Source organism: Podarcis cretensis, assembly GCF_951804945.1.
Source record: "Podarcis cretensis genome assembly, chromosome: 1".
Classification (NCBI taxonomy): domain Eukaryota; kingdom Metazoa; phylum Chordata; class Lepidosauria; order Squamata; family Lacertidae; genus Podarcis; species Podarcis cretensis.
The window spans coordinates 28891551-28918534 of NC_137170.1; the positions used below are offsets into that span (position 1 = coordinate 28891551).

The 26984-nt window shown below is 43.0% G+C and overlaps 1 protein-coding gene across 1 annotated transcript; it reads left to right on the forward strand.

The window, feature by feature from the left end:
- The first annotated feature begins 987 nt into the window (after nt 1-987).
- DIO2 (iodothyronine deiodinase 2) lies at nt 988-26984 on the forward strand. Its single transcript, XM_079995851.1, has 2 exons — nt 988-3081; nt 20438-26984. The coding sequence occupies exons 1-2, from the start codon at nt 2860-2862 to the stop codon at nt 21008-21010; spliced, it is 795 nt and encodes a 264-aa protein (XP_079851977.1). The 5' UTR covers nt 988-2859; the 3' UTR covers nt 21011-26984.

Here is a 26984-nt window from a genome sequence, read left to right on the forward strand (position 1 = left end):
TCTCTTGTCTTAAAAATAGGAACTATAGTGATACATTTGATAGGAATGTTGTGAGGAAAGACTATACAAATAATATGTTTCAGTCAGTTCCCGAATTCCAGCTCTTAGTTGTATTCCTCTCTGGGGGTGGGGAAAACCCCACAACCCTTTGCAAAAGCAAAGGAAGGGGTGAAGCTATGCCGTTGATGGCGAGCTAAAAGTTGTGGGCCACTATAAATGGCTGGCAAACTGGGGCATAATGGAAAGGAGGCGATCAAGTTTATTCCCTCCCCTAGCAGTCTCCCCCATAGTGAACCCTTTTGAAGTCCTATGTAAGCAAATGGCTGGCTTTCACTTCTGTGGGTCCCTGAAATGCATGGGTCTCTCCACACACACATTCAGCCTATTACAATGATGCCATTGTCCCAGCTCGGTCTTTATATGTCATAATATGAATTTGGGGTGGGGCACTGCAGAACAGAAGATGCTTGCTTCTCACTGCTAGCCCCCACCCTACATGTAGGACAAAGCCAAAGGGCTGCAATTGGCAAGACTTCAGGGGAGGTGGGAAACCCATTATTTCAAGTAAAGATGGGGTAGTCGGGAAGATTTGGGCTGCAGTTAGAGGCATCATTAAACTGAAGTCAAACCCTGTATCTGACGCTTACACTTACACTTCAGTTGTGCCCTCTCCCTGGTATTGCTGCATGCACTCTTGTTAGTTGTTTCTTGCATGTGCCAATTCTAGGTTGCTCCAGAGGGAACAACTAGGAGGTATTGCTGGAGGTAATTCAACATAGGCTCAAGGAGGTGGTAGTTACGTTTTGCATTGAGCAAGGGGAAACAGTAGATTCCCAACTCTGTGATTCCATGGTAGTGCTAAGTTACCTATTGGTATACTTGTTGCACTGGCAGAACATTGTTGCACAAGGAAAACCGTAAGTACTGAAGATTAAGTACTCTCAGCATCCCTAGCCATTGACTGTGCTGGTTAGAGGGCACCATGTTGAGATTCATGTTGATGGAAGAAAGAAACCTCATACCAAAAGCATTAATAATTTTGCTAACTAACCCAAACAGAGGAAAAGAACTTAACACCAGAAAACATTTTGCATGCAGGGAGAGGCCCAGTTTGATCTGATAGGGCATGCACTCCAGTTCTTCGTGTCTCAGATTCCTTGGTTCTGGGGAACAGTGAACTGTCTTCCTGGGGCAGTTTGCCACCAGCCTAGATTGCTGGCACAGCTGTAACTATCAGTGCCATTCACTAGAGTCAGATACATTTTCTGTGCCTACACCTTTCTTATATGAAAATAGGAGGCTATCTCAATCTTTCAGAGGAAATGGTTCTCCCTTTGAAGAAAAGCAATGCATTCTTTTTAATGTGAGAAATAGATCCCTATGAACAAATGCAATCCCCTGTAACTTTATAATTGGAATGTATGAGGCACTCTGCTTTAAATCAGCTCCAAATTCAGTACAATACATTTTCATTGATGAACTTCAGTTTTACATAAAAGGTCAATTAAAGCCTTACTCTTCTCCCCACCTCTTTTAATTCTCTTCCACATCAGCAGATGAAGTCAGACCTGGGTGTTCCTTGTGTTTCCTTAAATACCAAGAAGAAGACAAAAGATATTTAAAATTGCACAGGCTTTTGTACTTGATGGTTGTGGGAGGGAAACATACCAAAACATGCCCTTTTCTAAGATGCATCAGCTTTTACACCTTCCTGGAAAATACAAAAGGGTATAATAATATTTATTTATTTTTTAAAAAAACCACTAAGAAAGGGGGGGCACCCCTCTAAACAATAGAAGACCTTGTTATGGTGTCACTTTCCACGTCATATGAAAATATTTTTCCAAAGTTTGAAAGCATTTGTAAAAGAAAAAAGCACCACAAGTATCTAGAGATTTCCCCCTCTCCTTTATATTTTAAAAAAACAAAAACCCAACAAAGCAAAGTTCTTCCCTCCCCACTCCCTTCTCTTTCCTTAAAAGAGAGAGAGAGGGAAAAAAGAGTTTAGAAAATTTCACTTTTCTATTCACTGCAGTTCTGGCCAAAGTAAAGCCCTCTTTTTACATTGACGTCAAGATCTTTACTAAGATTAGGGTTTCATTTCTCTATTGCAGCAATTAGCCAGGGAATGTATAAAAGGCTTGAGGGAAGCCGGCTAGAACTCCAGAGGGAAAGCACTTTGTACCACAGGCAGATAGTGAGAGGGAGTGAGAAAGAAGAGTGTGGCAGGAAAGAGAGAGAGAGAGAGAGAGAGAGAGAGAGACGGAGGCAGGGGAGAGAGAGAGAGAGAGAGAGAGAGAGAGAGAGAGAGAGAGAGAGGAGCAGAAAGTTTGTGTACAAAGATTTCTTCCCACCCACCCCTCTTCCACCAAACGAAAAAAAGTATTGTTTCACCTGAGAGCTTTGGTGATAAAAGGAATGAGAGAGCGAGAGTGCTAGAGCTGCTCAGCGCTTTTCAATACCTCAGAGTTAGAGGAAAGTTAGCAGTTTGCTCAGCTTCAGTTTTAGAACTGCAAGCAATTGGCAGCGCAGCTGTCTCTCCCTGTAGCGGACTGAAAAGGGGCTACTGGCTAAGGAGAAACAACAACACAAAGTTTGACTTAGGAGTTTCTGAAAAATTAAAAGCAGCTCAGGGTGGAAAAGATTTTCATACTGGCGTTCTGAGTTAATGTTTTTCTTCCTTCCTTCCTTTCATTAAGCCCGTGCTCTGCTGCACTGAGGCAACTCTACGAGAAGAGACAGGGCACCATGAGTTTTTAAGGAGCACTTTGTTTTTTGTTTTAATTATTATTGTTAATGAGAGCACAGGGCATGACGAGGGAACTCAAGGGAAGCCTCTGAAGAGCAGCAGCAAGCAAGATGGGTCTCTTAAGTGTGGACCTGTTGATCACCCTTCAAATCCTGCCGGTTTTTTTCTCCAACTGCCTCTTCCTTGCACTCTATGACTCGGTGGTCCTCCTAAAGCACATGGTGCTTCTTCTGAGCCGCTCCAAGGCTGCACGTTGCGAGTGGCGAAGGATGCTCACGTCGGAGGGGCTGCGCTGCGTCTGGAACAGTTTCCTACTAGATGCCTACAAACAGGTGAGTTGGCGGACACTGAGTGGAAGGGAAAATCTTCTGGTGGGGACATTTGTCTCCGCTGCAGATAGAAAGGCAGCTTGGGATAAAGTTTACCGCAAGAGTACAAAGAAGATTTGAGGCACATGGTCTGAGCCATTTATCACAGAAAGTAACAGAGTCAGGATTTGAACTCCGATTCGAATCCTGCCTCCTGGTTTGCAGCTTAACTTATTCAAATGCATGAAGACTTTTTCGGGTGGGAGCAAAGGACAGGGATAAGTTTTAGGCAGGGAGATCCACTCCATTCAAACTATATGGGTTTCATTACAGTGTATGAACTTGTATAATAGGAAGTGCATCTGCGATGCCCACTTCTGGACCAGCATTGTATTAACTCTTTTAAGAGTTTTTACTGCTAATGATAACGTGTTGTTGGTTCATTTTTCACCGAAGCACAGAAAGACTCTTCATAACGTTAAATATATACATGCAATAAATGGTGAATTCCTACATGTCTCTCCTTTGAGTGTAATAATAGAATCTGTGTGGGTGTAAATATGTGCAGGACTGTAGACTGAATAAGCAAGCATATAATCACTATATCCCACTTTCATAGCTATCAAAATTAGCCAGGCCACCCGCCTTATGCTTGGCATGTCCTGTTGATTTCCAGTGTCTAGGCAGAAATATATCATTCTGCATGCCAAAACAAGACAGGTTTCTATGTTTGCCATTTTGCAGATGGGAAAAGTGAGGTGGGCAAGGGTAATAATGTCAGCCACAGAGCTGCCATGCAAACTCCCACGTGAGAAGGACCCTACATTCAGCAAAAGGATATGGCACAGATATGCAGAACAGTTAGTGAGTAGGAGGCCTTCAGTAATACGTGGGTAGTAAACTTACTGGGTGATCCACAAAGAGCTTCCTCAGCAGGAACTCCCTGTGTTGACTTCAGCAACCTCTTGTTGGGGCATGTGACAACTGGGTCAATAGACTGAGCAACATAATAGAAATGAAAATCGTGCTGCTTTACTTACTCACCAGGTTTTCATTTAACAGCCTGGTGCTTCCCCAGTTATCATTTATAGGATTACCACTAGTTATGGTACTGGGAAATGTTGTGCTTTTATTGGTGCAAGTAGCAAAAGAGAAGCATTAAGCTAAGCTCTCAATGAAAACAGAATGAAAACTAATGAAAACAGAAGTCCCTCTCTTTACATTCTGGACATTAATAAACAAATAACTTGCAAATATGCCCATCTTTCATAAGCTAAACTGAATTATCTACTGCATTGTATAACAAAGGAGCTTACACTATAAATCTTGGAAGTCCGTCCCTTTTCATTACAGTATGTAAGAATATGCTTGATTTCCATTCATGTCAAGGACAGTGACGGCATCTTCCCTAGGAAAGGGCACTATCTTGTGACAGCTACCAGGAAATTGAAGGGTTGTAGCTCAGTATTAGAGCATCTGCTTTGCATGGAAAAGGTCCTAAGTTCAGCTCCTGACATCTCTAGATAGGGGCTGGGAAAGAATCATTGCCCAAAAGGCTGGAGAGTTGCTGCTAGTCAGTGTAGACAATATGGAGCTATGCGGACCAATGATCTAACTCAGTATAAGCCTGCTTCCTATGTTCCTAATTGGTTATTCAGGGTAGTATTGCAATCTAGCCATTCTTATGGCGTGTGCATATTTCTGAGTGATGCTTTGCACCATGGAGAGCTCCCATGGTTAAATCAGGAGTAATGTGGCGGGTTAGGCACCCAGGAACAATAATATTCACATTCAATATATCCCTCATGATTCTTGAATAGAAGAGTTCACGGGACACTCTGCAGATATCCCAGGGTCCTCCAGAAACACTTCTAATTGCAGCTATAGAATATGCTTATAGTTGATCCAATGCTTTCAAAATACACTCCTGCTTAGAATTTAAGTGATACCTTGAAGTCTGAGCACCACAGACTAAAATTTTTGAAATTATTATTTATTAAACTGCATGCCACAAAACCTCTTTGGCGCAGTTTAAATTGTGACTATCTACTCTGGTGTGTGCTGGAGCAACACTTTGTCTGCCAGGTTGCAGCCCTGCAAAGGTGAAAACAGGTGTAAAGATTTGAAAGCGGACCAAAGTAACACAATGGCTTTAACACAGGTGTGGAAAACCTGCAGCTCCCATTATTTCTGACCGTTGCCCATGCTGGCTTGGGCTGGTGGAGTCCAACAACATCTGGAGGAAATCTCTGGTGACGCTTATTATATCAACAGATGGTATGGCATGGCTCTTGGCTGAGTTTACCTTAAGGCAGTGGCAGAAAGGGGGCATACATTCTCCAGTGTCCTTTCCCCAGTCCGCCAAGTGTTCTTGCTGACACCGTGGGCAAAGGGTCTCAGTAGCTCCAGGGGGAGGGCACTGGAACAGTGATGTACATACATAGTCCTATCCAGCCTTATCGCTGGGGTTAATGCCTCACCATGTTCACAGCAGTGGTCACAGAGGAAACAGACTCCAACCCAGAGTCTACTTCCTGACTGGCTAGGAAGAGCATAGGGAGCTGTCTTCTACTGAGTCAGGCCAATATTAGTAGCAGGTTTTCAGGGTTTCAGACGGGACCTTTCTCACCCTACCTGGAGATGCAAAGGATTGAACTGTGGACTGCCTGCCTGCAAAGCAGATGCTGTGGCACAGAGCTATGGTCCTCCTCATTAGCTTCCCTAAATGTTCAGTCCCCCTGTGGAGCAGGGCTTCCTCAAATGAGCAGGTGCCCAGCTGCCACGGCAATCCTTCAGAGATAATGATGGCAGTGAGAGAGCAGGTGTTCCTCAGAGTCCTCTCTGTCCACCAGGTGTTCTTGCCGTTATACACTGTTAAGCACCTGTAAGTTAGTGCAGCCTTCCCCAACCTGATGCCTTCCAGATATTTTGGACTGCGACTCCTGTCAGTCTCAGCCAGCACCTCTTGTGAAGAGGATCTGCTCACGTGCAGTGGCCAAGAACTGTAAAACCCTCCCTGTGAAACACTCCAGAAACATACTTCTCATACATAACTGACTTTGATATGCAGGGACAGCATGCAGATGCTCTGTGCATTCCATCTTGAAAATGTAAATACTCCCAGATCAATAAAAAGTTAGGCCACTGCTCCTTTCCCCTGCTTTGTATCCTTTCACAGCAAGAGCGTATCTAAAGCAGACCTGGAGAATATAACTCTCGTAAGAGTTCAGAGGCAGTGGTTGTGAATGGTCCTTTGAATGTTGAAGGTCATGCAAGATTCTGTAAGATTCTTTAGGGGAGAGCAGAATGCTAAGGTCTCCACCACAAAGAATGAGAGAGGAAGTGTGCAAGGTTATAACTCCCACAGAAAGAGAGAGTATAAAAAGAGCATATTCCAGAACAGTTGATTAAGTCAGCTGCTATCTCTTCCCTGTAGCCTTGAGCAATACGTAGAAAAGAGGCTTGGATCTCATTTCCATGAATAGTGTTTCCAGGTTCCACACACTGCACTGCTAAGATGTCTGAGCACCACCACACTGCCCCACCATATAATGTAATGAAGAATGCAACAGCAACAGCAACAACAACACATTTTGCAGAGGAGTTTGCGGAAGGCCAGAATGTGATGTAGGGTCACAGGGTGGCATGAGGAAAAGAAACTGTGTGGAAGGCCAGACAATAGGGTGTTGCGGGAGAAAAAAAAGCCCTCTCCTCCTTTTGCTAAGCTTGCTTTCAATTAACATCACATTAACTAGTACAACTTCCAGATGTGAGATGTAATTTGCGCATTTGTCTTCCCCCCCTTTTGTAATGTACCACTGCTGGCAGCAGAAGCAGACACCTCAGTACAACTGTGTTGTTAGGAAGCTGGCTTTTAGGGCAATAACCATTAGCAACAATGCTAAATGTAAAGCTGGATGTTGAAAAGCATTATTTAATGGGCTTATTCGATATATGGGTAATTTGTTGCTAAAGCTGGCATGGGCAGATTCTGTTTCATTAGAGAGAGAGATTTTGATGATTCTCTAATGTTTGCTCATTTCCCCCCTCTTTTGTATATTTTTACCCAGCTTTTAGTAGGTTTCTACATACTTGGTGAACTTTGCTTTCCGATTTGAACACCTGCCAGATTCAGCATGGATTTTCCCCCTTCTTTTTGCCGTACTGTTCCCTCCTTATCGTTTGAATTGCAGCCCCCAGGAGGCAAGCACACCCTGCGTTGCACAGAGAGGTTCTTTATAACAAGGTTAATTATCATAATGAGGGTTAATGGAGCCAGTGTTTAAGGCTGGGTATCTTTACATTTTAGAGGAAGAGTTCAAAGACAGGGCTTGTTTTTGAGAATACCTTGTGCTTTCAACTCAAAAAGGGTTCTGTAATGTTGCTGGATGCTGCTAGGATGAAAAAGGCATCTGTATTCCATCACATATTTAGAGAGTGATGTGACTGCTGGGAAAACAGGATGATGAAAACCCCTGATTGTATACGTGCAGGATATGCACAATATTCCTACGCTATATAGGTCATCCGGATGAGTGCCAATATAGACTTTGTGGCAGGCGATGCCACCATGCTTGATCTATACACAATAACGCATATGTTTATAAGTAACGCGGGCAACCCACCAGTCACAGGGGGGAAACAAAATCTTTCCCTGTAGAACAGGTCATGCTTCAGCACTGTGTGGAACCTGTTTTTATGAAACCCAGAAAAAAGGAAGAAAGAAATAACCAACAGCAAAATAATTTTCAAGCGGCCTAAACTGTGGAGGCTGGTGCCCATTGAGACTGGTAGGCTGGTACGCAGAGAGACCCAGAGAGGGACAAAGCCAACTAAGTCAAGTTTCAGAATCCTAGAATCAAAGAGTTGGTCACCGTGGATCTTCTGGCTCAGCCCCTTGCAATGCAGGAATATGCACCCATACGGGGATCAAACCCATAACCTTGCCGTGATCAGCTCCATGCTCTAACCAACCGAGCTGTTGTAGAGGTTCTTCTCCTTGCTGAGTTCTGTGCAGAGGTGGAAACTGACAGGCAATGACACCCCCTGAACTGATTGCAAGTGAGAAGTCCAGGTTGGCTAAGGTCAGCCTGAAATTGTTGGGACAGTACCAACCTCCACATTACATTACATCACAGCTCAAGAAGCAGCTCAAATATAAGCATCTGAAGTTTGTGGCACTAGATAGATAGATAGGTAAATGCAAAGGGACCCCTGAGCATTAGGTCCAGTTGCGGATGACTCTGGGGTTGCAGCGCTCATCTCACTTTACTGGCCGAGGGAGCCAGTGTACAGCTTCCAGGTCATGGGGCCAGCATGACTAAGCCACTTCTGGGGAACCAGAGCAGCACAAGGAAATGCCATTTACCTTCCTGCCGGAGTGGTTCCTATTTATCTACTTGTACTTTGACGTGCTTTCAAACTGCTAGGTTGGCAGGAGCAGGGACCGAGGAATGGGAGCTTACCCTGTTGCGGGGATTCGAACCGCTGATCTTCTGATCGGCAAGCCCTAGGCTCTGTGTTTCAGACCACAGTGCCACCCGCATCCCCACAGCGCCACCCGTGTCCCAGATATATTAGACTCCAGTGGAAACCCAGAAACCCAGTCTCTCCAGAGTGTTTACTCTGTTTTTAATCTCTGTTACTGTGCAAGGAGCCCAGAGACACATGGAGGACACAGTGGGCTTTAGCTTCATTGCCATCTCCAGACCAATGCAGGGGAATGGGCTGCATGAAGTCCTACAGACAGCTCTCTTTGTTCCGGCTTGCCATGTTTTTTGGAAATGTTGATAAGAGTCTCCAAGACTGAAGTTAGGGTGGAACCATAAGAAAACAAGATCAAAGGCCAGCATCCTGTTTCCCACAGTGGCCAACCAGCCGCCTCTGTTAAGCCCACAAGCAAGACATGAGAATATCAGGTCTCTCCTGCTACTGTTCCACTACAGCTGGTAATTCAGATTCTTAGGAATTTAGGATGCTGCCTCATCCCAAGTCGGACCACTGGTTCATCTAGCTCATTATTGTCTAAAGCAGGAATGGGGAATTTCAGGCCTGGGGGCCAAATGAAAGCCTTGAGGCCTCTCTTTCTGGCCCTCAGGAGTCTCCCTAGGCCACAGTCCTAACCAACCCAGCCATGTTGCTTACTTGGATTGCTATGCTACAGAAAACTCAAGGGTTTATGTACAACTACCTCTGCAATCCAACTCAGCAATAAACCATGGGTTTTCCTGGGGGGAAATGGCAGGGCAAACAAGGTGGGGACGAGCTCTGTGTCACTGCAACTTGTTTATTTAGCCCACGTGTATCCAGGTTAAGTGGCAGCTGCTGCACTTTTTCCATGTGTTTGCGCCCTCAAAGCAGAATGGACTTTGACAGCAGCATTCAACAAGACCTGGCTATGGACTGTGTTGTCATGGGCTAATTTTTTTGTGCAAAGCATAGATGGGGAACTTGTGGACTTCTGGATGCTGCTGAACACCAACTCCCATCAGCCCCAGCCAGTGTGACCAATAGTCAGCAATGATGGGAGCAGTAGTCCAATAACAACAGGTTAGCCATCCCTGATCGAAAGGTTTTGGTTAAGGTCTACCAGGAGTCAAGCCAGCCATTTTCTTCCATCCTATTCTATCCAAGCATTTCCTTTAGTCTTTCAACTGATATCTATCTGTCCATCTATCTATCCATCTATCTGTCTGTCTCAAGGTTCTGTTCTGTTCTTTGCCTTTGATCTGGGAGAATTAATATCAGGACCCCAGTTTGTGCATAAGAACAACTCCTTGGTTGCACACTTGTTCCTAGAATGAAGCAGCTACAAACCTTCCCAGAATGTAATCCCAATATGACTTCTATTAATATGAGCAACAGTGTTGTGCAGCATCACGGCAGAGGCAATATATTTACAAAGGCAGACAAATCAGTGTGTGGAATAACGGATAGGCTTCTTTCTGACTTTTGTCTATTTGACACACCAGTGGGAGAGTAAACTATTTTGGCAGGCTTTTAGGGCAGTGGAACAAGGCCTCTTAGCCTAAGCCCATCTGCTTTCATCATCTTTGTTTACTTTGGCCTGGAGTTCAAGGAAGTGCTTTTCTTTGTATTTCATAGCAGTGAGAGTATCTTATGAAAGAAGCTCTCTATTAAAAAAACATTGTCCAATAGTTCTAGGTCTAAAATAGTCTTACTGGATGTTTATTAAGAAATAGTGAGTAGTTTTCTCCCAAGCTGACATTAAGAGTGCTCTGCTTATAGCAGCCTAGAAGGCAGATAATTGATCATAGTAGATTATTCAGGCGCAAACATTTACAAACTATTTTTTAAAAGCAAGACCACAAATTGTTTCCTATGTACTTAGGGAAGGATGAACTTCCAAACTCTAGGTTTAGGCCTGGGAATGTGTTCATTCCTGTGACTGCCCCCAAATCCACAGAAGTTGAAAGGAAAGGATAACATCATGCACTTGAGGGAACGAGTTCTTTTCCTGTTGAGGATATATGTACATGACCCAAGATCTTTCACAGTATCTTGAGCTTCTTTGATATTGTTCCTGACAAATGTAGCATTGTTCCCCAAGATTGTTAGGGAAGTCCTTGGCAGTGCCTGCTCTGATTCTTTCCTCATTGAAGTCTACGCATCAAGGCCTACTTCAGCTGCAAGATGAAATGAACAGCTGACACAAGTGCTCCCAAGCATCCTCTCTGGGTTAGTGGAGCCCAAGTGTTTCCTTGGTATTCTGGGGAGCTTTGGGCTATGGAGCAAGTTGGGACAAAGACTAGAGTGCAAGTGGTGCAAGCCTTGCTCCAAAGCTGATCCAACACGGATTTTGTGCCCGTGTGGCAATGCAGGCTGTGAGGAAGGTTTGCTTTTCAGTTAGCATTGTATCTTCTAGTAGCTGGCTGGCAGTGTTATTTTGGATGGGCCAAAGGTAACTTACTCCCACTGTGGTGGAGGGACCTATGGAGCATTTGAAGACCTGCTGTGACCAACTGGCCTCACATTTTGACCACGTGCAGCAGAGTGGGTTTGACTGTCTGGGTTCAGGAGGTAATCCTTCACCATGTTAGAGGATACTCCCTTGAAAGACAAAATGGAATGGATTGGAATAAGTATTTCCCAGTTGCAAATGTCTGCTTCTTGGGGAAAGTGGTGAAGTGAGTTGTGATGGCGCAACTGTAAGCATTCTTGAATGACTCGGATTATTTGGATTAGTTCCAAGCTGAGTTCAGACCTGGCAACGGGACCTAGTTGGCTTTGGTCACCTTGGCAGACAACCTTCACTGAGAGTGGGGCAAGGGGAGTGCAATCTTACTCCTGCTACTTGACGTCTCTGCAGATTTCAGTACCATTGACCATGGTATCCTCCTGGACCAGCTTTGTGAAATGGGAATGGGGGGCACTATGCTACAGTGAATCCAGCACATATGGGACCGAGTCCAGAAAGCAGCAATGGGAGAGTGCTTTGGGGCACCTGGCAGTTCCACTGTGGACTGCTTCAGGATACTATTTTATTCCCAGTGCTATTTAATATCTACATGAAGCTTCAGTCATTAGTTTGGGGGCAAGGTGCCGTAAGTGCAGTGATGGCGCTCAGCATCATTTCACCATAAAGTCTGAATCAGGAGAGGACGTGCAGGACCTGGACTGGTGGCTGGATGTAGTGGTGAGATGAGGGCAAATAAGCTGAACTTGAATCCTGGCAAGATGGAGGCACTGTGGGTTAGTGTCAGAGGAATTGCTCAGTTGCCTGGATGGGATTGCACTCTCTCTCAAAGGGACAAGTATACAAAGTGAGGTGCTTCTGGACACAGCTCTGTTACCGGAGGCTCAGATAGCCTCAGTGGCTAGAAGCATCTTTAACCAGCTGTGATTAGTGAGACAGCTAAGGCAATTCCTGGACCAGGAGAGCTTGACCACTGGTGACTTCCAAGATTGGATTACTGCAATGCACTCTAGGTAGGGCTTCTCTTGCACTCGATCGAGAAAGTGCAGCTACTGCAGAATGCTGCAACATGGTTATGAGACCCTTTGATCAGAGGCGCCTTTGATCAGAGATTTGCAGTGGTTGCCAATTTTTTACTATTGGTATATAATGCCCTTAATGGCTTGGAGCCAGTTTTCTTGCCTTACCTCATAGGTGTCCACTCAACCGCTTAAGTCTGCAGAACTGGCCCTATCACAGGTGCCACACATTACTTGGTCCACACTTGTAAGAATTTTTTCTTTTCGTATTGCAGCACCTACACTTTCAGAACTCTGCCTATTGACATCAGGCCGGCTCCTTCACTATTCTTTTCAACGCCTGCTTAAAACCTTTTTGTTTAGACAGGTTTCCAGAGACACACATGTTGACATGTTTTAATCTCCTTTTAGTTTTCTGCTTTGTTCAATTGTTTTTAAAATGTTTTAATTCTTGTTTTAACTAGTTTTTATTCATATTTTTAATATTTCTTGTAAACCTCTTAGAGGTTTTGTTACAATCAAGTGGTTTCTTTGTGTGTATGTGTTGTTGCTGTTTTTTAAAAAAACTCTGCTAAGAAGCCAGCAGATATATCCAGGCCCATTGTTCTCCTTTAAGAAATATTTTGCTCATTCAGGTGAAACAGGAAAATATTAGGAAAATAGATGATTCAGGACTCTGATAGTGGGGTGGTGAGGAAAGATGATAGTTGGCAACTAGTAAGCAGGTGGCACTTGTATACCCTCCAACATTTATCCGATAGAAATAGGGACATCCCATTCCATAATGATAATATTACTATTTATACCCCATACATATTACTGGGTTGCCACAGCCACTTAGCATGGCTTCCAACATATATAAAAACATAATAAAGCATTAAGCATTTTTTTAAAAAAACTTCCCTATACAGGAATGCCTTCAGATGGCTCAGGGGTTGCATAATTCCATAACTTCCAACATTTCTCCAATAAAAATAGGGACATCCTACCATACCCTCCAATATTTCTCCAATGAAAATAGGGACGTCCTAAGGCAAAGCGGGACATTCTGGGATCAAATCAGAAACCGAGACGGCTTCTCTAAATCAGGGATGTCCCTGGAAAATAGGGATACTTGGAGGGTCTGCACTTGGGTGAGTGGGGAAAGATTTTCCCTGGCTACTTACGGTTGCTATTTTTTAATGGGTATGATTTTACACATATGCATCTTGCATGGCCTCTGAGCAACTTACCATAACTTTGGATTCTGTAGAGGAAAAAAACAATAGTAGCTTTGGAACTGTCCTCTTTCCAGTGGCTGATGACAGTTTGGATGAATCACACTATAAAATGACAGGTTCCTAAGGGCTTGGATGCCTGTGAATGGAACAAAATCAAAGAGAAGGTCTTCAAAAGTATTTGAGAGCTCAAGGGGATTCTCTCCATAGCCCTAATACATCATGTCTATGTTTGAACAGCCAGCACCACAGCCTGCTAATTATCCAACAATGTCTATCTTCTGTAAGGACTTAACTTAGCTCAGAACTCAGAAGTCTCCAATGCTGTGCTTTAAAAACATTAGTGTACAGATTCTGAAAAGCCTTATTATATTATCCCCTGAAAATAAGTGCGAAAAAGTGTCTAAATGTTCTGATGCTTTGTCCATGGGGCGTTAAATGAACAATGTTACTACAGTGGTAAGTTCTATTTCTGGTTAGCGGCTTATGAAAGGGCCTCTTTTCCCCCTACCTCTTCCAGCTCATTTTTCAATCTGCATGCACGAGCAACATTAATCATGCCCTTGCTACTCAGTGCAGCTTTAAAGTGAGATCCCTTGAGTCTGGGCAGTTAGCTAAAAATGCAGATTGAACCTTATGCACAAACAGACGTTCATCTTGTCCAGTATTTTCTTTCTGCAGAAGTAGCCAGCCTGCTACTTCTGGTCTGCGGGTGCTCAGAAGCAGGACATCGTGGTCATATAGGCAAGGTTGTGCTCGTATTGTCTGACAACCCATAAAATACTTTGTGGGAAAGGCCATGGCTCAATACAATGCTTTGTATGCAGAAGGCCTGAGGTTCAATCCCCAGCAACTCCAGGGAGGGCTGGGGAAAAATGCTAAACCCTACACTGCCAGTCCATGTTGAGAGTGTTGAGTTAGATGGGCCAATGGCCTGACCTCATAGAAGGCAGTTTTCAGTGTTCCTATAGTGCTGCTAAATGTGGAGGCTTATACAACCCCTACAGCTATTGACATAATGCAATGGGCCTGGATAGCTCAGTTGGTTAAAGCATGGTACTGATAATGCCGAGGTTGCAGGTTTGATCCCCGTATGGGACAGCTGCCTATTCCAGCATTGCAGGGGGTTGGACTAGACAATTCTCAGGGTCCCTTCCAACACTGCAATTCTGTGACATCAATGAATTTGTTGTTGTTGTTGTTTAGTCGTGTCTGACTCTTCGTGACCCCATGGACCAGAGCATGCCAGGCACTCCTGTCTTCCACTGCCTCCCGCAGTTTGGTCAGACTCATGCTGGTAGCTTCGAGAACACTGTCCAACCATCTCGTCCTCTGTCGTCCCCTTCTCCTTGTGCCCTCCATCTTTCCCAACATCAGGGTCTTTTCCAGGAAGTCTTCTCTTCTCATGAGGTGGCTAAAGTATTGGAGCCTCGGACTTCCGGGTTAGCGCGATCGGATTAATGGCGGATTCCCTCCGAGCTCCGGAGGGAATCGGCTCTGCTGAAGACGGGTCTTACCGCGCCGGCGACGTGGGGACCCTTAGAAACCGCAGGCGCGGAAGCCTGCGGACTTGGTGACTCGGCGGGCACCTTTAAGCGCCTTCCCCGACCCACGAAGAGCCTTTTTAAAGGCTACCGAGAGGGTGCGGGGAGCGGCGTGGTGCTGTGAGTAGACCGCTACTTCAGTGGAGCGTAGCCGCGAGCCATGGCCGGAGAGCGCTTTTTTCCCAAAATTCGGACTGGAAAACAAACAACCCGTGAGTAGAATGGAATCTGGACTTTAAAATTTATACCTTTGAATTCGGTACAATCGGGGGATGTGCTAAAGGGAAGTCTGCACCCCCCCTACCTACAAACGATCTAAAGCAAGGATTGGAGAACTAAGGTGGAGAGCATTGTTTTTGGTGTCAGATAAAAGATACTTCAATGAATTTGATAGAAGAAGTCTTTGTGCTGGAGAGAAAGTGAGGAATTTTGGAAGCTTTTGTGTAAACCCCCCCCCCCCGAACCCGGGAGCGTCCTGTGCGTAAGCCGGAGGAAAAAGAATAAGGAGTTTGACAGCTGTCAAAGGAGCTGTCAAATGGGCGGTTAAAGTTAAGTTACTTAATAACTCTCTGAACTAAAAGTGTTGCATTTGAACTGAGGTGGTTGGAAACAACGTAGCTATAAACAATAAGTAACGGACTGTTGGAAAAGGACTATCAAGTAATTGGAATCCCCCTAGGGGGAACTAGAGACATTACAATGGCTGCAGAGGGAAAATTACTGGCAGAGATAGAAAAAATGCTTTTTCTCGTGGGAATCCTGCAAGAGCAGAGTACGGCTATGAACAAAGAACTTATGACCTTGAATTCTAAAACAAACAACTCTGCTGAATGCATAAAGGATTTGACTAATAAGAAATCTGCAGCTGAACCAGAAGAGACATTTTTGGAACTGGTGGAGAGGAAAGAAGGAGTGGAAAAATTACAGGAAAATACCAATCAGAAGCCTATATTGTCAGGAAATAAAGAAGAAGATCTTCGGATTACAAATCTGCGAAAGATGAGAAAGATGAAGGAGGAAGTCCCTGGAGTACCTGGAATACTGGAATTTAAAAGAATAAAGAAATATGATTGGGACTTCCTCTTTGAGTATGGGGGATCAGCTGACCTTTTGCAGCAACTGCTTTTAAGTATTTTGGATGGAAGAAAACTTGGTGTGATTGCGACTGAACTCCTTCGAGACCCGAGGACCAACAAAAAGGGTTACCAACAAAATCGGCGGAGAGAGACTGACAGAGACTTGAAGGCCTCGGATGTGAGGAATCCGGGCTAGGAACTGTTTCTGTGGACATAAGGGATGGAAACCGGGGTAGGGAGGGAGGGGAGAACAGAATTTTAAAATTTTATGATTTTTGTATTTGGCCATTATGACATATAACTAATTAAAATATAAAGGGAGAAATTCGTGGAAGGGAAATTAGGTCGACCTTAGAAAAAAGATTTAATGTTTATAAGAGAATTGGATAAGTTAAATGTGGATAAGTAAAAAGAGTTAAGTTTTAAAAATAATAATAATATGTTAAAGATGAGAGATAAGAACTTGCTGAATTAATTATTGGAATTGGGATGTATGAAGAGGGGGTGGGGGGAAGTCAAGGAAAGGGGGTAAAGAAAGTAAGAGTATGAAATTATATATGTTTTGTTTTTGTTTTTATTTTTGTTGTGTGTGTGTGTATAAAATGTGAAAACCTAATAAAAATTTTATAAAAAACAACAACAAAGTATTGGAGCCTCAGCTTCATGATCTGTCCTTTCAGTGAGCACTCAGGGCTGATTTCCTTCAGAATGGATAGGTTTGATCTTGCAGTCCATGGGACTCTCAAGAATCTCCTCCAGCACCATAATTCAAAAGCATCAATTCTTTGGCGATCAGCCTTCTTGATGGTCCAGCTCTCACTTCCATACATCACTACTGGGAAAACCATAGCTTTAACTATATGGAATGAATATAATATAGTGCAACTGACTTTCGGGGTTGGTGTGTTGTGCGACAAGTACACAGAGTGCAATGAGATTGAGTGTTGGCGGGGGGAGGCTCGGTTATTTTCATTGTACACAGGTTGTATATTGGCAATAAAGGTATTAAAATATGGCTAATCTTTCTAGAAGCCATTTGAAGCATTGTCTCACGCTGCAGCAATGAATTGCATAACAGTGTATTACATGCCCTTTTATGCAACTTGAGCCAACAGTCCGTCGATTTCGTTGGACAATCCTGTGTGAGAGAGAGAGGGAGGGAGGGGAGAATCATTTCACTTGCTACTTTTGAGGTCAGAAGATTAAATGCCTTGAGATAGATCAACTTCCAAGCTTCCCTGTGGAGGAGAAGTAGATGATGCAGAGAACCATAGCCCAGTTTCCGCATCATCCACCAGTGAGGCACACAGAGTAGCTGGCTGGTGTAGCTGACAGAAGTCCATGATTATAGGAACTCTGGAGCCTGAGCTATTGCGTGTGAGTAAAATTCTCTGGGTCGGTTCCTCAGAACGGCTCCCTTGCCTGCCTTTGTCTGTAATTTCAAAAGAGGTTTGGCAGAGCAATAATTTTTATTTTCCCCCATTTTTATTTTATTTTGGATGACATTTCATTGTGGTGTGGTGTGGGTATCTTTCCAAGAGCTAATTCCGCGCACCCCCCTCTCAATAACGAATAACAACAACAAAGAAACAAAGAAGCCCCACGAAGCGGGTGATCAGTGAGGATGTCAATCCCATTCCTGAGCCTGCTGGAATAAAGAGGCCCTTTGGGAATGTAAGAGCTTCATCAGGACCAATTAGCAGGACATGCTGCTGGTTGTGTCTGAGCATTAACTACTGGGCAGGGTTGGGGGGGGGGTTCGGAGTGGCTTAACGCTAGCACGGAACAAGGCACCGACCTAATTACTCCTCCACTAGAGCAGAGGAGGCCTTGTGAATGTCTGCTTGGCAAGACTTTCTCATTAAGGACCAAAATCTCCAAACAGACGCAAGGACTCCTGGTAGGGGGGAAAACATTAACACGATAGGTAACCTGTGGCCGAGAGAGTTCCTTTGTTGCTGTGGGAAATGCAGTGATGCTAGCCACACCAGAGGGTTGCTTGGGTACTTTCCAGATATGTGATGACGTGAAACCAGCTATTATTTTGCTTCCAAAGTCAACCTTCATCCCTTTCGTTTGTAAGTTACTGCGGCTGGGAGGGAGGCACAGAGGGCACCCTTCCTTTGTTGGGACATAATTAAACCAATGCCCTTGGCAGCAATGCGGTTTTGGTGCTTGAAAGACCAAATGATAACAACGCCCTACAGAACTAGGTCCTTCTACCTCCCCCTCCCCGCCCTCCCCTTCCCAGGTTTCAAGGATCTATTCATTTTAAGAATAGCATGAAGAGTGGAGGATTCAAAATTAAGACACTATTGCTTTCCTTTTTACTCTTTGGATAAAGCAAACATCACCCCCCCCAGCCCCTGTTCACATTACAGCTGCAGGAGAAGCTTGGTTTTTTTCCTGCATTGGAGCAACCGACAAAAAGCGCATCATGTATGGGGCAGCAAATGTACACGTATTATGAGCTGCAATTGCTTGATGTTAGTGGGACTTGCTTCTGAACAAACATGCGTAAGATTGGGGTGTTAGGCAAATATTCTGTTCTAGCCATTCATTGAATCCATCCATCCATCCATCCATTCTCTTTTATATCTATATATGTTTATTCCAGTGATTTGATGGGATGTATGTACCGGTATATCTTCACACTTCAGAAATTCTCTTTGAAATTCCATATTTTACTTTGTCACAATTGGTTGACTAAATTGCAAGGCTTTGCTTCATGAATCTTGAGGAACATGTACAGTAATCATGCCATCAAAGGGGGATTTTATTTCAGGCTTTGTATGCAAACATTTATTGCCTTACAGCACAATCCTAGCCAAGCTTCCTAGGGGCTTCTGGTTGGCCACTGTAAAAATATGAGGTTGAAATTAGATGGGCCTTTCATCCAGCAAACCCAAACTTATGTTCTTATATCTACTCAGAAGTAACTCCTACTAAATTCAGTGGAGCTTGCTCCCTTAGGATTGCCGCTTTAGTCATAACAGCTATGTCTGGGTCTTGAAATAAATCTCATGTAACAAATTAAAAGATTCCCATTGTTACTTAAACCCTTTAGACTACTGTATGTATTCCATGTGCTCGTAGGATTGCAGTGCAATTTAAAGTTATGGGATCCATTTCGGACTACTTAGCATTCGTTTTAAAACAGTTTTCTAGCCCCGTATGAACCAACCTGGACCATGTGATCATCATCTGAAGCCCTTCTTCATGTGCCTCCTCCATGAGAGGCTGGGAGGGGGTAGCAATATGAGAATGGACCTTTTCTGTGGTGGCTCCCCACTTGTGAAATGCTCTCCCCAGGGAGGTTCACATGGCGCCTTCATTACATATCTTTAGGTGCCATGCCTTTGGCTAATTAAACAACCTTTGGCCTTTTAACCTGGGGGCGGGGTTTGTTTGTTACTGTTATGTATTTTTGTGTTTTTATATAATAATTGCAACAATAATAATAATAGAAGCTCAGATACCATTGTGGGTGCACAGTTTGGCTTCTAGTAGCTACAAATAGGCATTAATTACGGAACATTGTTCTTTGCTTCTCTCCTATGGCTATTGTCAAAGGCAGTCTTCCCTAACTTTGGAAGTTGGAACATATTGTTGGACTACAGCTGCTATTAGCTCTCACCATTGCCCTTCCTTGCATTCTCTTTTCTTCCATTTCCCCAAAGTCTGTTGAAAGTAACCATATATTCAAAGATGTGGAGTCATTGAACATAAGCAAATATCTGTACAGTTCTTTCATTACTATCTATCTATCTATCTATCTATCATCTATCTATCTATCTATCTATCTATCTATCTATCTATCTATCTATCATCTATCTATCTATCTATCTATCATCTATCTATCTATCTATCTATCTATCTATCTATCTATCATCTATCTATCTATCATCTATCTATCTATCATCTATCTATCTACACAATGTAATATTGTAGGCGTGTTATTGCCTGGTAGTTTTTCTGCCACAGAACTGTTAAATTATCACTACAGCAATAGAGCAAGTATATATACAATAATTCAAAACCAAAAGAGGGGGGGAAATAATAGGAGAGTTATTATATCAGGAGGACCATTGCACGCAATATAGGAATTGGGCCTTTAGTGTTGTGGAGCTGAACCTTTGGAATTGCCTCTCATCAAATATTAGTCAAGGGCTGTATCTGTTGTTGTTTCTTCTTCTTCTTCTTCTTCTTCTTCTTCTTCTTCTTCTTCTTCTTCTTCATTTCTTATAAACCACCCATCTGACTGGGTTCCCCCAGCCACTCTGGGCAGCTTCCAACAAAAATACAGCATCAAACATTAAAAGCTTCCAGAAGCAGGGCTGCCTTCAGATGTCTACGAAAATTATTTCTTGTTGTTAGTTGCTCTGGATTCCTTGGGGAGGGCGGGAGATAAAATTCATCACCATCAATCATTTGGTGAAAGCAAACAGGGTTTCCAGTAGCGTTTTATGTGACAAACATAATCTTATTTGAGCAGTTGGCTGCTATTGGTTGAGCAACAGTGAACACAAAAAGCAAATGGCAGCAAACAATAGTAACTCACTACCTCTTTCTTTGTTTTCAATACTAGGTGAAACTGGGTGGAGAAGCACCTAACTCCAACGTGATTCACATACCCAATGGTACCAGTGACAGCAGCAGCAGCAGATGGAAAAGCTCTGGTGGGAAGTACGGCACTGAGTGCCACCTATTAGACTTTGCCAAATCGGAGCGCCCGCTGGTGGTCAACTTCGGCTCGGCCACCTGACCCCCCTTCACAAACCAGCTGTCGGCCTTTGGCAAGCTGGTGGAAGAGTTCTCCAGTGTGGCTGACTTCCTGTTGGTCTACATTGATGAGGCTCACCCATCAGACGGCTGGGCTGCTCCTGGTATCTCCTCCTCATTCGACGTCAAGAAACATAGGAACCAAGAAGACAGGTGTGCAGCTGCTCACCAGCTTTTGAAGCGTTTCTCCTTGCCGCCTCAGTGTCAGATAGTGGCAGACTGCATGGACAACAATGCAAACGTGGCCTACGGGGTCTCCTTTGAGCGTGTGTGTATTGTACAAAGACAAAAAATTGCCTACCTAGGGGGCAAGGGCCCCTTTTTCTACAACCTCCAAGAAGTTCGACTTTGGTTGGAGCAGAACTTCAGGAACAGATGAAGTGTCCAGACTTACTAGAGGAAAATACGTTGCACATAGTGCCCCTTTAAAGCAATGCAAAAGGGAAAGAAATTGCACCCTGTTTAGGATAGGATATTTTTTTTTGGCCTGTTACTGAACAGCAGGCCAAATCATATGGCCAGATGAACACAACAGACCATAAAAGCAAAACGAAACCCGAATTCCCCATCATCTTCCCAAAAGGGAGCTGAGAGAAGCGTTCTATTTGGGACAGAAAGACTGGTGAGATGAGATTCCTGTGCCATGAGCAGCTGATCTTTGTGTTGAGGTGTTTGGTGCAGAAGGAACCAAAAGCATCGCTTCTAGAACAATTCGTTGAAAAGGCTATACCATCATTTGATGGGGTATCTCTTTGCCCTCCCGTGTTTGTCCTGCTGAATTCAAATGTAGCAAAATTAGAAATTTGAGGCTTGCAAGTGCCATGAAATAGAACTATTCCTTTTTGATAGAGAGGGTACAGCTTTATAGATACTGCGAGTTCCAGCATCTGCTACAAACTGGCTAGTCAGTTGACCTCTTTTTTTGCTGAAAGTATTGGTGTTCACAACTAGAAATCTCTCTTTGCAGTATTGTACAGCTGCAATTCAGAAAGCTTTTAATCTAAACAGATGATTTGATGCTAGCTGGTTTCCATGCTTTTGAAACAAAGAGATTCAGCTTATACATTCATGCATAAGCCCTGCACTGTGGTCTTCAAATCTTAAGGAGACTTAAAGATTTCACAGCACCATTCAGCATGAAAAACACATATGTCTATTTTAAGATCATAGGCTATATCTCAAAATCTAACTTCGTGATAATGTTGTGGCAGAGCAGTCCACTTTGCACCGGATCACTTCAGGCAACCCAGTTCCACTGGATTCCCACCACTTAGAGGCAGCAACGGGATGGGGGGACGACATGTTAGTTTGGATTCACCCCTGGGTTATTTTGCCTTGCCAAAGCCAACTTACATAATGAAAATGTACATTGTGTAAGATAAGGTGATAGTCCTACCATGCCTGAGCTTGAATGCATCCAAGATAGCTGACTCATGTCGTCTTGTGTGAGAAAAATCTGCTAAGGTAACTCACTTGGGTCTCAGATCATCAAAGACAAAGTGTTCTTACCATGTCAGCATAGATCTTGTATTCTCATCAGATGAAGAATTTAGGGAACAGTCACATGGCAGCATTTTTTAATATGCAGTTCCACTTGACCACACCCAGTTGGGAGATCAGAAAATGTTGCCCTCTGGGATCCCACCGATGAAAATTCTGCAGCCTCTGCTGAGTCTGCACCAAACGATTCAGCACAGGCAAAAGAACACTATCAGGGACAGCATGTGCTGATACTGTGTGTCTGATCTCATCATAAAGAGCCACATAAATGTGCCTTTAGGATTGCTATGTGCTTAACATTATGCCTGCACTCAGATAATCTCTGAACAGGGAGAAGCTCATGTGCTCTGTGCTGTCAGATTACCTCCATGTAGGAAAAATATTGTGTGTGTTGTAATCTTTAGAAAGAGAGTGAGGGAAGAAAAGTAAGGCAGGAGTAAGGCAAGAAAGAAAACACAGGCTAGGAACTTTGTTGTGGGAGAGCCATTACGACATTTCAGACATTGGGACCATTTGTGAATTCCTTCACCTGGGCTTTCTTGGACTGGGTGTATGTGTGTTCACAACCTCGTAAGGCCACATCCTAGAAGCAGCCTTGGTTTAACACTAACTTTGGATGCATGGAACTGAAACAATTTATTAATCAGTGTACTTGCTTGCTTTTCTGAAGAGAAACAGCAGCCACGGGTGCGGCTGCAACAACAACAGTATAGTTAGGATTAGAAGTTACTGTGTGTTTAGTAGGTGCTCTTTTAAAAAATAATTTATTGCATTTAGAAGCCATGATGCAGATGGTGTATTTTTGTGTGCGGGTGAAAAGGAAAGGGGATAGGGAGGGAGATACACACCACTTTACCTCATTGGTATTGAAACTTTGTCCATTAGTTAAATGTGGTTGCGTCGATATTGCCCTCCCTTCTGTTCTAGAAGTTTGCAATTAGTTTTTAATCAGATTAGTTCAGTGAAGTTAGTTCAGCATGAAAGAGGTTTCGCCCTCAGGGCTGATGAATTGCAGAGCTGCAGAGGGCCAGCTGCCTTTGCCCAGCTTCATTTTCTAAGGAGCTTCCTTGGAAAATTCATGTCAGCCTCATAGGTACTACTTTCCTTCCCCTTCCCCTCCGCCACCATTTCAAGCATGCTGAAGAATAGAAATGCAATAGTTGGTATGAGTTTTTCAGGAGTGGTTTTGAAAGCGACACTGAGCACAAGCCACCTTAAAAAACACACACACAAAAAAAAAAAAAACCAGGGGAAGGAAAGCAATTTACATCATTGGTGGAAGCCATTCATCAATACCCAGAAGTGTTCCTTCCCCACCTCTTCATTTATGTTGCCTCCTTATTTGTAGATTCAGCCTATCTTTATGTTTTGATGTTGGCCAGTTCAGCTCATGCACATGGCATTTTTAGAACGTGCTTCTCTCCACTGCAGGCATGCAAACTTGACAGTGTGGTATGAATGCTATTTTCCCCTCCCCCCCATGTCCTCTTTCATTCCTTTCCTCCCTTATACAGACACACAGCACTTGGCCACACAAATACTGAGAGAGGGTTTTGGAGAAACTGACAGGATGAACGAAGTGTGGAAAGCTGGCAGTTGGAAGACGTAGGGAAGGGGTGTGCTCTTGGGGTCGAGGGTATTGCACAGGTGTAAGGGCTTGAGGAGGGAAGTAAAGAGGGACAGTGTTAGGGAAGGTGGGCTTCTTTAGCTCGGGGTGAAGAAGATACTACTGCAAAGAAGGGGGAGGGAGATAGACACAGGAACAATGGTCAATATGGAAGGAATGCAGGTCTTTCCCAGCCTATTGGCAGGTACATGAGACAGTGGGATTGTCCACACTTCTGCATGTCTCATGCTCAAAATGGTGGTGTTCTGCTCAACGCATTCCTTTTTCCCGAGGAAAATCAGTCTTTTGTGCTAAATCGATGCAAACATCAATCCAGAGAAAACCCAATTTGCCATTTGCTCTGATTGAGCACTAAAGAGCAGTTTTCCCCAGGGGAAAGCAGCGGTACAAGAGGAAGTATGGATGATCCCCCATTTCTTAGCTGATTCTTCTTAAAAACAACAACAACGAAGAACTAAATATTAGTACAAAGCCTGATTTTACCCTTGTGAAGAATAGAAGCAATTATCAGATTAATTGTGTGTTCTCAACTATATTTAATCAGAAGTAAGTCCTACTGATTTCAATTGACTTACTGTCCAGTGACTGCATGTGGGATTGCCACCTAATTCATTTTATTCAGTATCCTGTTTCAAATAGTTGTCAGGTTTTATTATAGAGGCAAATTCAAAAATCCTATTTATGGCTTTTTCCAGAACAATTTAGCAGTGACTGTTAACGCTTATCTTTTAAAACCACAATGGAGACACAGTTAAGCACTTTAAGCACTGTGTTAAAGAGGTGCTGTGCTAAACAGGTTTGCCTGGAAGTGAAAACCAATAGGTTCGAAGGGCCTGAATCGCCCAAGCTTGCACATGGTAATGCCAAAGTAACATCAAATGTGTTCAATGGGCCTCACAAGTCAATGTGCATAGGCTTGAAGCTGCATCTCTGGATATAATCAATGACTTATCAATTCAAGAAGTTCATTTAGTGGGCTATACAATTCCAAATCATTTATTTGATCACCTTCAAATTTGCTGTCCTGTCATTTCACAGAATGTTCCTTTCTCTCACAGTATTAAGGAAAATGAGGCATTTGGTTCCATTATTGTTTCCTTACGCAACCACAACCTTTTTGCTTTATTTTATTTTTTAAGTCCCTCTATGTTTTTTGATCATTTTTATCCTATTTTGTTTTTTTGGCAAATGCTCTATTTTCATGTTGGTGAACATAAAACACAAGTCACTATTCTGGATGGTGACAGAAGTTGGTTTGCATGTTTATGCTCTTTATATTCATTCTTCAGGCTTTTTTTAAAAAAAACATTTTAAAAAATTGTCAAAAATTCTAATTCCTTTTCATTTATATGCCTTGGATAGAAAGACCAACCAAAGTGTTTTCTTGACAGTTGGAACATACCTTAAACTCAGAATAGGGATTGTGAGTGACTAAACTATAATACATTTACATATCTAAAGTCACTGCTATTTTGCATGGCTATTTTCTTCCTTTTGGTTTTCCATTATTCTGAGATTTCTTCTTATGTGTGAAATGCTTGTTATTCATAGATGTCTGTTCCTCACACAGTGTGAGGATTAGGAAACGGACATATGTCAAAGGAAAATCCACCAGCTTTCTTTCTTTCCAAACAACACAGATTTCTGACTGTTCATAAACTTAATTATGCCCATCAGCTCAACACAATAATCATGACAGTGTTACCTTCTTAAAAAAACTCCACCAGAAAACAGCAGACCAAAAACCCAGAGGAAAATACATTTTTTTCCAAAAAACAACAAGGAGAAGACTTTTGTGACTTCAGTCTTGTTAGGGATATGATTTTGCTATTGTTCTTAAAAGGAAAAAAAAAATAGATTTAAGGTTTTAGATTTTGTGAGCAGCCTCTCACCATTAATGATAAAAATATTGTAGATGTTAGGCCACCCACTGAAAATACCAGCACCTTCTCTTCAATCAGCAGGACTTAAAAACATAAAATTAGACTATTAGGCTTCAGGTATAATAATGAAAATGTTTCTAAAAGGATATGTTCTGTTATTAATTGCCCAAATACAATACAATACTGGCTTTTGTTGGAAGCAGGATACTGGTATATAGATGGATTTGTCACTTTTCAATTCATGATGCTCCCAAGTTATAAGAATCCACCAAAAGGTCTATGTGCCACTCTGTACCACCAGTAGGATGTAATTCCTGCGTATGTATTATAAATCATGTTTGTCTCTGATAGTAGTTTGCACAGCCATGTTCCTGATGGGGAATTAGGAGGAAGCAGTGAGTTGACATATTAAGGAATAAGATAACAGATGGAACCCTACCACAGAATACACTGAGCTGGATCAACGTAAACAAGCCAGTGTGGTTAACTAGTCCTAAAATTCGCAAAAGGAAGAACATAGTGTTAGATCTAACTTGCAGCATGGGAAGCCAATCCCTTTATGCCTCACATCTTGAGTTTATGTGTGGACTTGTGAAGAAAAGAGGCCTCACACAACCATCACATAAGAAAAGCAGTCTCGTGCTTCTCTTTTACAGATGCAAATCATATGTCAGTGAATCAAACCCAGTGCTGTTTTTCAGTATATACTCTAGGGTGATTGAGAAAGCTTAAGGTGAGCTCACTTAAATGAAGGGGACTAAGGCTGAGTATTCGGCTGAGATCATAATTGGTATTCTTTGTGTGGCCTTTCGTGTTGCTGGATGTTGGATTTAGATCTTTACAACCTGCATTCAATAATATAACCAAAGCAATAAAAGATGTATCAGGCAGGGAATACTGGCCAGTTATATTCAACTCCACACCATGTCAGTTCAGGACTCATATTGACCAAACTTTGGCTGGACCTAAGACTTGGTTTGCAAGGATGGGAGAAGAGGGTGAAGCAGAGATGTTGGTGTCTCCATGAAGATCACTGACAAAAGAGTGTCTCACTCAGTTGGTGTTCGGATGCTTTTGCACTTGCATTTCTCTTTGCTTCTCTGTTTCTGCCTTCAGAAGTAGGGATGTATTTGATATCCATTTAATATGAGTCCTGAGTCAACATAGTGAGGAAATCACTTGTTTGTGTGTATGCATGTATCCTTGTTTAGATGTCACAAATACACTCTGTAGAAGAATCAGCAAAAACATGTTACAATATTGGTGCTGCGTGGACCATGTACTTTATAGAACTGTGTTTTCCACCTTGTATTTTAATAAAAGTGAAAGAAGAAGAAGAAAAA